Here is a 14,711-nt window from a genome sequence, read left to right as displayed (position 1 = left end):
GCCTTGTGCTCTTAGTGCTCTAGAGAGCTGAGAGCGAGCAGCATGGAACCGGATCACGACCAGACAACATGCTCGATGTCGTGGTAGCCATCGCCACAATCACAAAGATTGTTTGCTGCGAGCCCAATGCGATAGAGATGCGCGTTTAGGGTGTAGTGATTGGACATAAGCCGAGATATCACGCGAATGAAATCACCACCTACATTCAATCCCTTGAACCATGCACTCGTCGAGATTGCACCCTTGTTCCATTTCAAATTATTTCAATTTCATTTCATTTCAATATTTTATGTTTGATTTTGTTTATCAGAAAGGACTGTTTCAAATAATTTTTCGACTCACACGAATAAGAGACGTATGAACTGAAAAGTTTAAAGCCTCTTTAAAACAAAGAATGTTAATAGGAACCGAATTTGCTGCCGTTTTTGCAGTATGTGAGTTTTATTGAGCTTAAACGAGCAGCTACCTCTACGTGGAGCGAGATTCAAATTTCCACATGCCGTAGCTTGGCCGAATACGTTGTTTAAATGGATTGGAAACTAAGGATGACCTACGAATTATAAACTTGTTGTATATCGTGTGAAATTTGTTGTTAATTTTGCAAAGAAGTGACAATTTTTTATTTTTTTTTCAAATTTCTCGAATTTGAATTCCTCGCGAAAGTGTCAGCCAAAAAACCTTTTTTACCGTGCAGAACTGTAGCCAAAAACCAGGACCTCATTTTTAGGGACTGTTTCGAGAGATAGCACACGAACGAGAGTTATAGAATATATTGTTTATATAAAAACAGCATTTTAAAACAACATTATTCGGTAGATATACATCTAAAGTTCACAACGTATTGAAAACAATCTTGTTTATCTTCATTGTCATACAAATTATGCATCACTGCTCTTTCATGGACAAATAATTCCAACCAGTATGGCACCCATATCCGAATTGAATACGACCGCAAAGGGTTAACATGCAACCGTGTATCTACACAAAGATTATCATTATTTTGACATTTTTATACAATTTTGGTACATAGTCATGATTTGCAACTAGAGTATGCATTTTGCATGTTTTATTTTGAAATGGAAAAAATCCTCTGACGGTACACGGCCATACTGACTTTTGGAAGAAGATTGTTTGGACCGATTAGAGTAAGTTTGAGGTTAAAAAACACAAAGAAATGACAGCCTGAAGTCTGAACTACCCAGCCTACTCAAGCAACAGCAAGCAAGTGGAGGATCACTGCTTGTGTGAGGCTGTTTACTTGGGATGGGGTGGACAATCTCGTCAAGATCGATGTAAAGAAGACTGCTGAGTCCTACGTCAATGCCTTGGAGGAGAACTTAAAGCCGTCACTCAGGAAAATGAATATTAAAGGCTATATTTTCGAACAGAACAATGATCCCAAGCACATCTCGAAGGTTGCGAAACGCTATTTTCAGTCCAAAAGGATTAAAATGCTTGAGTGGACATCCCAGTCCTCAGACCCCAGCTCCATTGAACATCTATGCACAATACTGGATGAAAAAATCCAATTAATTGGAGTTTTATATAAATTTGAAAATGAATACAAACAATGGCTTGTTTACATCTTTCTCATTGTAAGAAATACGTTCATTTTAAAAAATCAAAATCATAAACAAGTATTTTGCATATTGCTGTTTACTTTTTTTCCAACACTGTACATAGTATATTTGGTAACTTATCGAGAAGCTCTTGATCAACCTGATAAATCTTCACAAACTGCTTTGTGATTAGTTCTCTGACACCAAATTGTTAGATTATTTACTTCCGTAGTAATTTCATTTTAAGCATCTTCAAAAGCCACGAATTCTACCATTGTGTTCACACTGACAAGTATTTGAAAAAAAAACATGAAGGAAAGTTTGAAAGTTCTTGAAAATGAAAAACCGATTTCGTTGATTTCTAAATATAGATGTGATTGTTATTTTTTCTCAAATATTTATTTCACGTATCCACGTGGATATTGGATATACCCCTACCCCCCTAACGTTGTCCACGTGGTATGTGGACAGCTCCTTAGTAAGATGTACTTTCAGTATTTTTTCTTATTTTTGTCTCAAAGCTATTGGGAATGACGTGAAAAAAACGAATTTTTCACCATAGATCCTATGGTGTACCATATAAGGACTCAAGTACTACTGCCAAAATGTTTTATTCAGTACCCTATACAATATTTTCCATATAGCTGGTGGTTTGGTTTGGGGAACATTTTACTCCCTTACCCAGCCAGACTCTTTGGAAATATAAAAAAATATTTTTTCGTACCGCGCAACACTGAAAAAAATTTATACATATCTATAAAAAGCCGTAGGAACACATTTAAATACAAATTAGAGTAGTACTGAATCTCTAAACCCCAATAATTTTTTCGTCTTAATTTCAAATTTTTTTTAGTACTTTTATTACATTTTTGATGGAATTTTTTTTTGATAATTTTCCTTGATACACCGTAGTAAGATGCACATCATTATTTTTTTCAAATTTTTATCTCGAAGCTTCTGAGGATGGCATGAAATAAACGAAAAAGTACGTATTTCACTAGAGATCCTATGTTAAACCACATAGGGATTCAAATAAACCGTCAAAATTTCTTATTTTATATCCTTTACAATATTTGCCATACAGCCATGTTTGCCATGTGGTCTGGTTTGGGGGCCCTTTTTACTTCCTTATCCGGCCAGACCCTTTAAGAACAAAAAAAAAAAAGATACCACTAAAAAGCAGTTAAATGTGTCAGGTCTACTTGTAGGACCAGGAAGTTTCACTGGATCAGCTGATACAACTGATTCGAAGTCTACTGAATTTAAAAACATAAATCAAATAAAAAATATTCATTTACGGAACTCTCGGACTGAGGATACAAAATCCCATCAAGCCCAGATGTTTTGCAAAACACCCGGTCGCCTACGCATGATCACCACGAAGGAACCATCCACTTCGAATCGAGTGTATGTTCAACCCACTGATGTCAGGCATGATAGAATGGATAATTTTCCTGATAAGGTACACCGGGGCAAGTTGAAATTCGGGGTAAGTTGAAACGGAAATCATAACTTTCACTAGAAATGATGGATTGACGCGATAAAAATATATAAAGTAAACATTATCTTTCAGTCCACCTTATGACAGTCATTACCGGAATATTGGAATGAATTAACACAATCCGCGCCTTTGTTTACTCTTACTTGATCCGTGAAATCAAAACAAACATTTATGCGCGCTGACTGAATCGGTCCAAAAACACTGATTTTTTCAAAAATATCGCCAGAATCGTACGTCAGGTAATCAAATAGGGATAACCAAGTGTAGTGGCTTTGTAAATTAAACTGAAAAATCTTTTTCCGTATAGTTCTGAGCATTTAAACTCACCCCATGTTTTTTTCAACCCTGGGGTAAGTTGAAACCAGTGAAAATCGACTATTTTTAAAACATTATTGCAGATGCCGGACGTTATTTGTCGATGATTGCTGTATGAATGAATGATAATAAAGGGCCTGGCCGGGTAAGGGAGTAAAAAGTGCCCTCAAACCAAATCACTAGCTGTATTGCAAATATTGTATAAGATATGAAATAAGAAATTTTGGCGGTTTATTTGAACCCCTATGTGGTTTGATGTAGGATCTATAATAAAAAACGTACTTTTTCGTTTATTTCACGCCACCCTCAAAAGATCCGAGATAAAAATTTGAAAAAAATACTGAATGTACATCTTACTACGGTGTATCAAGAAAATTATCAAAAAAAAATTTCATCAAAAATTTTAGTACCAAAAAAAATCTTGAAATTTTTTTTTGAGATTTAGAGATTCAGTACTATTCTAATTCATATTTAAATGTGTTTCTACGGCTTTTCTAAATATGTGTGATTTTTTTCAGCTTTTTTTCAGTGTTGCGCGGTATCAAAAAATATTTTTTTTATATTTCCAAAGAGTGGTTAGGTAAGAGAGTAAAAAGTGCCCCCAAACCAAATCACTAGCTGTATGGCAAATATTGTAAAGGATATTAAATAAGAAATTTTGATGCCCCTATGTGGTTTGTCGTAGGATCTATAGTGAAAACCGTACTTTTTCGTTTATTTCACGCCATCCTCAATAGATCCGAGATAAAAATTTGAGAAAAATACTGAATGTACATCTTACCACGGTGTATCAAGAAAAATTAACAAACAAAATTTCATCAAAAATTTTAGTACTAAAAAAAATATTTAAATTCAGAAAATTTTTTTTTGGGGTTTAGAGCTCTTACGGCTTTTCTAGATTGATAAATATCTTCAAACTGTTATAGATTTTCTGGCATTTCGAAATTTAAAAAAAATATAACTTTGAGACCCACTCCTGCTCAAATTTTTATTTAAATGCGTTCGTATGTGTCTTTTTCCTACATGTGGGTTAATTTTTCCTGAATTTTTAAGAGCATTGTGTGAAACAAAAATAATTTTCTTCATCGTCTGTATTATTATTTTTATTTTTTTGTAAACGATTATTTTATTGTATTCGTGGTTTTCAATTGAAAGATTGAAAAAAAAATCGGATTTGTTGTCTCAAAGTAATTTTTTTTTTCAAAATTTCGAAATGCCAGAAAATCTATAACATTTTTTTGTACTGAGTATTATTTTTTTTTTATTATTCTATTTTTATTATTAGATATTTGAAAAAACAAAACAGCTTGAAGATATTTTTTTTCCCAAAATATATATTTTTATCAAGGCTCATATGGCGTTAGCCTCACGGGGCCGGGAGCCCAATACTTTGACAATTTTTCTTATTATCTATGTTAGTAATATGTAACCGATTACTCGCGGTTGGCTCGAGGTTAGTATTACAAGTGTTTTCGTAATTGGGATGTTGTTGTCTCCAATGATCTGTACGTGTGCCCGACACGGGATACTTCCTATTGGGATGCAGCTGACCATTAATCAGCAACGCCTCCTAGTCTGTAATCCATATCTAGCGTGGTGCATCTTTCTCGACTCGAGGAATCCAGGATAGAATGGTCACTAGCCGGCGCAATCATCAGATATTTATCAATCTAGAAAATCCGTAAGAGTACATTAAAATATGAATTGGAATAGTACTGAATCTCTAAATCCCAAAAAAAAAAATTCAAAATTTAAATATTTTTTTTAGTACTGAAATTTTTGATGAAATATTTTTTTGATAATTTTTCTTGATACACCGTGGTAAGATGCACATTCAAATTTTTATCTCGGATCTTTTGTGGATGGCGTGAAATAATCGAAAAAGTACGTTTTTCACTATAGATCCTACGTCAAACCACATAGGGGTTCAAATAAACCACCAGAATTTCTTATTTAATATCCTTTACAATATTTGCCATACAGCTAGTGATTTGGTTTGGGGGCACTTTTTACTCCCTTACCCGGCCAGGCCCTTTAAGAAATATGAATTATTTATATTTATTCCTCAGTACGTTCTACATAATTTCTGAATACACAGACATAATACAAGTAAAACTTGTTAGTTTTGCAACTAGGGGTCGTTCAAATATTACATTGCGCAATTTTTTACTATTTTAGACTCCTTCTTCCCTACACAACATGGAACAAATCGTCATTTTCATAAAAATGTTTAGATTTAGTTGGATTTATTCCTAAACAATTTTCGACAAGCCATCTCCTCCTCCCTATTTGAGTGCGTTACGTAATATTTGAATATTTGAATGATCCCATCCCATAGCATAGCATAGCAAAATCACCACTATCGTGGTTTGTGGTAAATGATTTTGCTATGCTATGCTAGCTATCTAATGAGTTGTTTTGTTATAATTTATGTTATTTTTTACCTTCGCTTATTTTTTGTATTTTTTTATAATTCCCACCCGTGAAACATCTCAGCCAATCACCGACAGCAGGGAGGCGACTACATCTGTTCCTACCTATCAGACTCAACAACTCATGAGCCGGGCCAATTCCTTTTACTTTCCTGGCAAAGGAAGACGTAACCAGAGATTTTCGACCTCAGAAAATCCCAACGACTCCAACTGGGAATCCAGGACGATCGGATTGTGAGGTTGCTATGCTAACCACACAACCACTGGCACCGTCCGTTATTCATGTTGTGTTAATGAGAAGTTGTGGATTTTTTCCAATATCCGGTATCCAGTCGGATAGCAAATATTTGCCGGATAGGCCGGATATCCGTTTCATCTCTAATATAAATGTTTAATGTATAATATCTATGTTTGACATACTTTATCTCTAAATGGAAATTCCTCTGAATTTTGTTCTTGAAACACGTTTAAAGTTATGCTAAAAGTTCAAAAAATGCCATAATAATACCAAGTGTTGAAGTGTTCAAGGCATGCGTATTTCATAAGGGAAATTGTCGTGGACTGTAATACAAAACAATCCGTACATTGCTTTTACACAAGTTCGTTTTTATCAAAAAATAAAATTAAGATCCAAAATGAAAACTACCAATGCTACACCATTTTACTTATTTGTTTGAAAACTTACTAGAAACATTCATTCGAAATAATTTATACTCTAAAAACTATTTCTGGATTGTTTGTTTTGACATCTTAAAAAGTTACGTTATATCGAGGTAAAAGTTACGTTATATCGAGGTTGCTTTATATCGAGGTATGACTGTACCCAACCCCGTCTTAAGACGGATTACTGGTTTTGTGGTATAAATAAAAAATCCGTGACTTTAAAAAATTGCCGTTATGTTTTTCGATTTTCCCATAAAAAATATGATCTACTATAATTCTTTTCACGCAAATTAAAAATTTGGGTTTTAGAGGGTTAAGTGAGCTTGAGCTTGGGTAGACTGTACAATTCGTAGTTGCTCTCCGTGATCGACTTGAACCAGCAAAATTGTACAAAGAACACCCTCAATGACGCTTGGGAGTCTGCTTACAGTGAAAGGAAGAAATGTTAGTATGATAATCGCCGCCCGAAGAAGGGTCGCCTCTATAGAGTGGTTCCCTAACGATTATCATGGGAGGAATGGTCTTTTTTGTCACTTTGAGTGAGACACTTTTTAAGTATTTCATAAGTATTTATTACATGTTATTTTTCATTTATTTTTTACTTTATTTTTATTTGTATAGGATCGAGTCTATAATAATCATTGCGGACCCGTAGTTTGAAATTTTTAGCGCGTGTGAAATCTGCATGTATCCACGCCACGCCACGGCAAAAATGGACTTTCGACGTGAAGCGGTGTGTGGTTTTCAAAATGGATGAAAGGGATGATATTTGATACATCTTAACTGAAAAGTTCAGAGAGAAGGTGAAGTTGATATGGCACGCAATTTGTTTGTAGGTCTTGAAGAGCACTTCGTAATTCACAACGGGCACAATAAACGGTAAGGAATCCCGGAAAAGGTGTATTAAAACGACTTCTACTCATCTACCGAAAACATACCGTTCCCCTATATTTTGGCCTTGCTCGGAAGAAAATAATGACAAAACTGTCGAAAAATAACAAAAATTAGCAATATACAAAAAGCATTGCACAAAAATTAGCAATATACAAAAAGCATCTCAAAAAAGTTGAACGAGAAGCTTCATCTACTGAAAATTTCAGGAAAAAGTAGTGTCTGGTGTGAAAAGTTACGATGAGAGTTGTGCAAAATCTAATACGAGGTATCATAAGAAGAGTTAGAACTGTAAGCAAAAGTTATCTACTATTTAAAGTCTGAATCGCCGAGATTTGCACAATGCGAATCGATTGCTAGTCGTAAGTGTTTGAGAGAATAATAAATATTGTGTGATTATCTAATCAATTATTGGTCTGTTTTTTTACAGATTGTAATGCGCCAAATAGTGCGTTTATTTATTCAGCCGATCCATGTCAAACCGATAGAGTAGTTCTCAGATTTCCGTAAAAAGTGGTAGTTTCGTTCTTTATCGCAAACTATTAGACCCGTATTTTTTTATTTTTTTGTTAGGGTGCCCATTTTTATTTTAGGGTGATTCGAAATATCGACTTTTTCCCCTTTTTTCCAAAAATTACATTTTTCAAAAATTCTTAACTTGTGAACTACTGAACCGATTTAGACGGTCGATATATCAAATTAAAGCTAATTAGTTAGTCATTCTCGGAAAAATAATACGCTTGCAAAAATTTCAGGCTTTGGTTTTGTCATTATTGATTGTATGCGTTTTTTATAGTTTTCATGCTCTCGGGTGGAAAACCAAGGGTGCCATATTGTATTATATTTTTAATGGAAAGCTGAGGATTTTTCACATAATATATCTCGAAACTAGGGAGGCGTTTTTTTCGTTTTTCAGTTATGATTTTTCAAAGTTACCCGATGATTAAAAAAATCATTTTTCCCTTTTTTCCCAAAAATTACTTTTTTCAAAAAATTATTAGTTTTGAACTACTGGACCGATTCAGATGACCGACATATCAAATTAAAGCCTACTAGCTAGCCTTTCTTGAAAAAATAACACACTTGCCAATTAATTGGATTATAGTCACATACATCCAGTCTAGTTGCATAGAAATATTGAACGAAAACTGAAAACATGTTAACTCTGAAAAAAACTTAAAAACGAAAAATAACACCTCTCTGGTATTCGGATGTATTGTGTGAAAAAAAACCAGCTTCCAGGAAAAAATATAAAAAAATATGGCGCTCATGGTCCCGAAACGATGTAAGCTATAGAAAACAAATATAATCAATAATTACGAAAACAAAATCCATTTCTATTCAGAGTGTAATATTTTTTTCAAACAAGACTAGCTTATTGGCTTTAATTTAAGATGTCGATCATCTGAATCGGTCCAGTATGTCAAAATTATGATTTTTTGTAGTGGAAAAAAATGGGAAAAAAAGATTTTTCGAACCATCGGTTATTTTTGAAACATAATAACTCAAAAACAAAAAAAAACCCTGGTTTTGAGATATGTTATGTGAAAAAATCTCAGCTTTCAAAAAAAAAAAAATAAAAAAAATATAGCGCCTCTGGTCTGAGATGAGACCATGAAAACTATAAAAAAAAACAAATACAACCATTAATAACGAAACCAAAATTAAAATTGTTTGCAACTCTGGTATTTTTTTAAAAAAGATCAGCTAATTGGCTTTAATTTGATATGTCGATCATTTAAATCGGCTCAGTAGTTCAAAAGTTATGAATTTTTGAAAAATTTCATTTTTTGAAAAAAAGTGGAAAAATTTTATTTTTCGGACCACCCTAAAATGGAAATGATCACCCTAACAAAAAAATAAAAAACAGGTCTAATGGTTTGCGACAAAGAACAAAGTCTGAGAAAATCTGAGAACCATTATATCGGTTTGACATGGAATGGCTGTATTACTTACATAAAACAAACGAAATCCTCAAAGTTATTAGTCGTAGATTATGCATGAATTAATTCAGCTTATCTAGGTAGTCTGCTTTTGATATGAAGTGTAAATGAAACCAAAGATGATCCTTATTATGTAGTATCAGTAGCTATAACAGAAAACCGAGAATATATATGTGTGAATCCCATCCACAAGCAGGGACTTTTGTTCCTGCTAGGGGGAACAATCCTGGGGCATACGACGCAGTTGCGAAACCAGCTATAAAACCGGTACCAGTGATAGCCCCCTAGTGAACCAACTATTCAGCAGGGGGTGAAAGCTATCTGAACTTGAGCTAAAAATATCAGCTTGCTTGAAGTCGAACATCGGTCGGTTCAACATCCCGCCAGAAGAGACCAATTCATCGGCTGCCAACAATGATGACGTTGCGCATAATTGGGATGGGATGAAGTGACCATTCATCCCGCCGCAGAGAGAAAAACATACAAACGCTTGTGTTATTATTTTTAATGCATTCTTTATTTCACATCTTAGTTTCAAAACAGACTTTTCAAGCTGAGAAAGATACAGTTCTTATATAGGTTTGTGTGTTTTTGTTTTTCTAATTTGAAACAGTGGTCTCAATAATCGCATGTTCAAAGTCTTCCCTTAGTTTTAAGTCTGAATCGCGTCCCTGCTTTTTTTTTAGTTGTAGAAAAAATAGTATTGGAGCATCCAAAAAACGAATACATGTTTTCGTTAGCTTATCCCCTATTGTTACATGATACAGTAAGCCTAAGTGGTAACAAATCCTTCTCAGGTTTTCAGATTGCTTGTTTCTGCTTCTTCTCTCTTCAGCTTATTCAATTTCCCCCCCCCCCCGCTGTGTGATTGTTGCTACAGATTTAAATAGAGCTATCATTTACATTCCGCTGTTATTAATATGTATAAGAAAATATAGCTTACACTTTGCGTTTCGATTGTCACTTTCTTAGTTCTAACGCACTTCGAGTCTTGTAAGAATGGGCCTGGTTCAGTTTACTTTCGGTTTTTTTCTTCTATTCTATTCTTTCATTGCAATGCCGCACTTGCGCACCCCTTTTTTTTAACTAGATTTCTATATCACTTTCTCTATGCAAAAACTAGCCTAGTTCAACTTCCAGTTAGTTGTGCGGAAAACGGAACTTCTGCCACACTTCTGTACCGCACTGCTTTGCTCCAGATATTAAAACTATTATTGCAGCGATATCCGTGTTTTTTTTTTCTTTTGCTAGAAATTAATTTATACAGTGCTTGATTTTATTAGTCTATAAACATTGTCTTTTTTGATGTTCGATACTAGTTGAAGGGATAAGATTTTTTTACACGGTTCGGTATGTACATGATTTAGTGCTCAAACGGGCTGAGATTGGTAACTTCGTTTCAAAGAATCATGTGATTGGGATAAGTATTCGGAGAAAAGGCATTTTTTTTTTGTTTTTCAAATTATACAATTAATTCTATGTGGGAAAGGGCTTGTGGTTCACAACGACTGACCATTTTTTTTTGTTTCGTTCTATTCACAAAATAAAAATTACACGATTACGGAAGAAGAGAACAACGAAACTAGAAAAAAATAATATTTCTTTCTGTTGACCAAACATAACACTTTGTTTCCAAGCCGTTATTTAAACATTTATTCAACATTCACAAACGAATAAAATATGATCTAAAAAATTTGTAATAATAGAAATAAAAAAATAAGTCTTATCAAAGCTGTCCCGTTTTTATGTTTTCTTGAATGGAAAAACACAAATTTTCTAGCGCGCGTTTTCCACTGACGGCGTTAAAACAAACAAAAAAAAAGAGTTAAGTCTATTTACAGGTAATCCATCGTTCCGGAAGGTTCTGCACACAGCTTTGCCTCGCGCATTCCGTTTCCATTTGGAATATAACACATTTTACACATACTGTCTTTGGTTCAACGTTCAATCAAAAAAGGATCAATTTTGCGAAACTTTATCCGCGTTTCGAGTCCGGTTCCAAAGCATCATCATTGCTCACACAACGTTTGCTGCAACAAGTTCGCCTCTATGTACATATTGGTACTAAATTTCACTAAATAATGCATTCCTCGCGGTTTAATTTACTACAAGCTAGACAGACCATTTCGTGTGGAGAAAAAAGGAGACGGGGAGACAGGAAAGAAGGTAGTGAGAGAGGGTCGTATATGGGTTGGTATAGGTACGGGTCACTAATCCTACATATGATCACCCATGTTCGACAGATTCAGCGCACTGCGGCAGATCTGGTTGATCTCCGGATTGCTGTGGTTCATCAGATGCATGTAGAGCTGCTTGTAGAGCTGAATTTCGTTGTTCTTCTCCTCGATCTTCCGCAGGAGCACATCCTTCTCCTTGAGGAGCGCCTTAACCTTCTCCTCGACTTCGCGTGACCGCACCTTGGCCTTTTCCCGCGACTTCCGGACCGCGATGTTGTTCCGTTCACGTCGTCTTCGGTACTCGTCGGTGCCTTTGTCCACCGACTTCTGTTGGTTCTTCCTGGAAACGTGTGGTAGCATTTTGTTGTGTTTGGTAAGGTTTGCCAGGTGGGCTGCCCCGGCTAGATGTGGCAGGGCCTGGTGATGAAGTACGGTGGCCGGAGTTAGGTTCGAAAAGGTGTTCCCATTGCCATTGGTAACGTAATTGGTAGCTCCAACACCACCGCCTCCCGCACCTCCTCCGGTGAGCTGATAGGTCGCATTGCCCATGAACTGGGCTCCACTGTTCTGCAGCTGACGACGGTACTCATTGGGATCCACAGGTTCTTCTTTGATGTTTGCCGAATCCGAAGATCCGACACTGCTGTTCTCGTCGCTGGAGTTGTTCGCGTAGGTAGCGCCTGTGTGCACTGGCTGTGGCATGTAGGCCAGAGATCGTTGATAGTTATTGGTTCCATTGGTATGCTGGGACAGGCGGGCCTGCTGTAGCTGGAGTGCTTTAGCTGCCGCTGTCTGGACCAATGGGTTGGTAACGCCACCGTTGGTACTGCCAACAGTGACCATCTCGGTGAAGATACCGAGCGCCTCCGGATCACGGAACTGATCATCGATCAGATGCTGGAGGTCCAGGGAGATTTCCTGAGATGTAAGCTCATCCAGCTCACTCTGCGAGTACTGGATTTGTTGCAGCATTTGCTTCGATAGGAGATTTCCGTTGTTCAGCACATTACCATTGGTCTGTGCGTGTTGATTAAGCTGTACTGCCTGCTGCTGTTGCTGCTTGAGGGCCAACGTGTTCTGATTGACCGCAGTCGGGGAATTGTTGTTATTGTTATTTGGCGTAGACGCATTATTATTATTGGTATTGTTGTTGTTTGCTGCCATTGTTAATTTTTTAATATCACTGCGCACTTGAATTTGATTCGTATCGTACATTTGCGGCGATTCCATATTTTTCCTATCGATCTTCACTCGCACAAACACACTACTTCAAGATGGCCTTTAAAAATTCTACAAACTTCTGTGATTGCACACAAACTTCTGGGAACTTCTAAATTGCACAACTGTGTTTTCTCCTTTGATTGCACTATTCACTATCTAGTCCTTCTTGGTCCAGGTTTTGAGTTATTAGTCCATCATCACTTTCCCATAAATATCCATTTTCATGTTTTCTTGTTGTAAATCCAAAAGTAGAAATAATCCATTGTAATCCTTGTCCCGAGAATGCACAACAGCTGATATTGCTTCTCCTTTTTGCTGCTGGTTCCGCCGTGCACCGGAAGGTCCTTGAATCACGCACGAATAGCTCAACGAACTCGTCGATTTCAAAATCCCGAAAAAAAAACAGAAATTCACCAACAGTGCGCGGAATTTTGGAGAGCTTGCGCCGCGATGTTTTTTTTTGCGAAAGATGTTTATTGGCGGTTCACTTTCTTAAGACTGAAGTCTTAAGACTATGATGCAACTTGTTATATATTAACAACTTCTACTTTACAGCAGTCCAACGCCAGATTGTCTCTCTCTCTCGCTCCCTCCCTCTCTGCTGCATCAGGCCCCAAAAGGGGGTTTGCACTTTCTCACACTGATCCCCTTCCCCACTCCCGTCGAGTGGAGGCCTCTCTATGGTCCGTGTGGCCCAACAACAACAACAACAACAACAACAACGGATTCAATCACAACAGGGATTGTTCTGTTTCACTCACTCACTTCGCTCCCACCACCGCCACCGAGACCCAGTGCTGGTTACCACACACCATCAGCCCCCATCGGTGTCACGATCTGCCTAAAGTCCGAATACGACGACGAGACGTTTGTCAAAATCTCCGAACTCTCCTTTCCCTCCTCCTTTCAGTCTTCCCAGGTTGCGATTTTCTAACCAACAAACACTATCACCACCAACCACACTAGGAAGAGAAAGAACCAGCCTAAGCTTTCCCCCGAAAAATTGGCCGAAAAGCGAAAGAGCGGGCGCGCGATTTTTCCGTTGTTGACAGTCGGATGGCCTAGACTTAAGTGAGGCAAAACATTATTAAGCAACCTGGTATCAATCGAAATAAAAAAGCACACCGACTGACGGCTCAAAGCGCTGCTTCTCGCGAGCGAAAATTCTCTCTGTGTAAGCCCATCACACTGCCCTCAGTGGCAGAACAACGCGTCAGATAATCGCGCGTCCGCGCTCGGTTTTTGGGGGGTGGGAGGTTTGGGTTGCCCATGCGCGGCCTCGCGGTTCGAGGTACACGGTGACAGTACGACTTTGAGAGTGAGAGTTTCCTCATACCGGAGCAGCGATGCAGCAGCAGCAGGGCCGTAGCATCGCGCCAAACTCCTGCCGCACTCTCACTCTCTCTCTGGCGCGAAACGCGCGCGCGGCTTTACGCGTAGCCGCTGGTGTGGTCTATGCGCTTATTTTTGCGGTGACGTTGTGCCGAGCTGCATTCTCTCGTATACAAACGTACACGAGTGTGGGAAGGATGAGCTCAGCCACTTGTTGGCGGGTTTCCTTGATTGGGTGGTGCAGAGCTGTGTTGCCAGATTGGTGGCTTTAATTGGAATATAATTCGATGACGTTCGATTAAACCAAGGATCAACAAATGTAGATTATACGAGCGTATGGTATAGTCAACATTATTTTCATTTTGCTGGTGTTAAGCCCTTAGGTAATTAAGCTACTCCATCAAACACGTTTATGATCATTATTTGCGACTAAATAATAAATTTAGCAGCGGTGATCGTTATTTAACAAGGTTCTATTAAAATTCCCAAAATAAATTCACGCGCCCTTACATAGACAGGAGCGTGCAGAAATTGGTCAACAAAAAATCGTTTCTTTCAGTTAAAATTCATAATACAAAAATATTCATATTTTTCTTTTGGTAGTTCAATTCATATGTATGACGAATTTCATGCCAACTCGACTGGCCGTTGGCAGCACCATTTCAGATAATAGTGAA

The 14,711-nt window shown here is 37.2% G+C and overlaps 1 protein-coding gene across 1 annotated transcript; it reads right to left on the bottom strand.

Moving 5' to 3' along the window:
• Positions 1-9,818: 9,818 nt before the first annotated feature.
• On the bottom strand, positions 9,819-13,759 carry LOC129767630 (CCAAT/enhancer-binding protein). The gene has a single exon (XM_055768700.1). The coding sequence runs from the start codon at positions 12,709-12,711 to the stop codon at positions 11,521-11,523; it is 1,191 nt and encodes a 396-aa protein (XP_055624675.1). The 5' UTR covers positions 12,712-13,759; the 3' UTR covers positions 9,819-11,520.
• Between the last annotated feature and the right edge of the window lie 952 nt (positions 13,760-14,711).

The sequence above is a fragment of the Toxorhynchites rutilus genome, chromosome 2 (genome assembly GCF_029784135.1).
Source record: "Toxorhynchites rutilus septentrionalis strain SRP chromosome 2, ASM2978413v1, whole genome shotgun sequence".
Taxonomy (NCBI): domain Eukaryota; kingdom Metazoa; phylum Arthropoda; class Insecta; order Diptera; family Culicidae; genus Toxorhynchites; species Toxorhynchites rutilus.
Note: the sequence above shows the minus strand (reverse complement) of the source record. Positions and strands in the feature narration are given on the sequence as shown.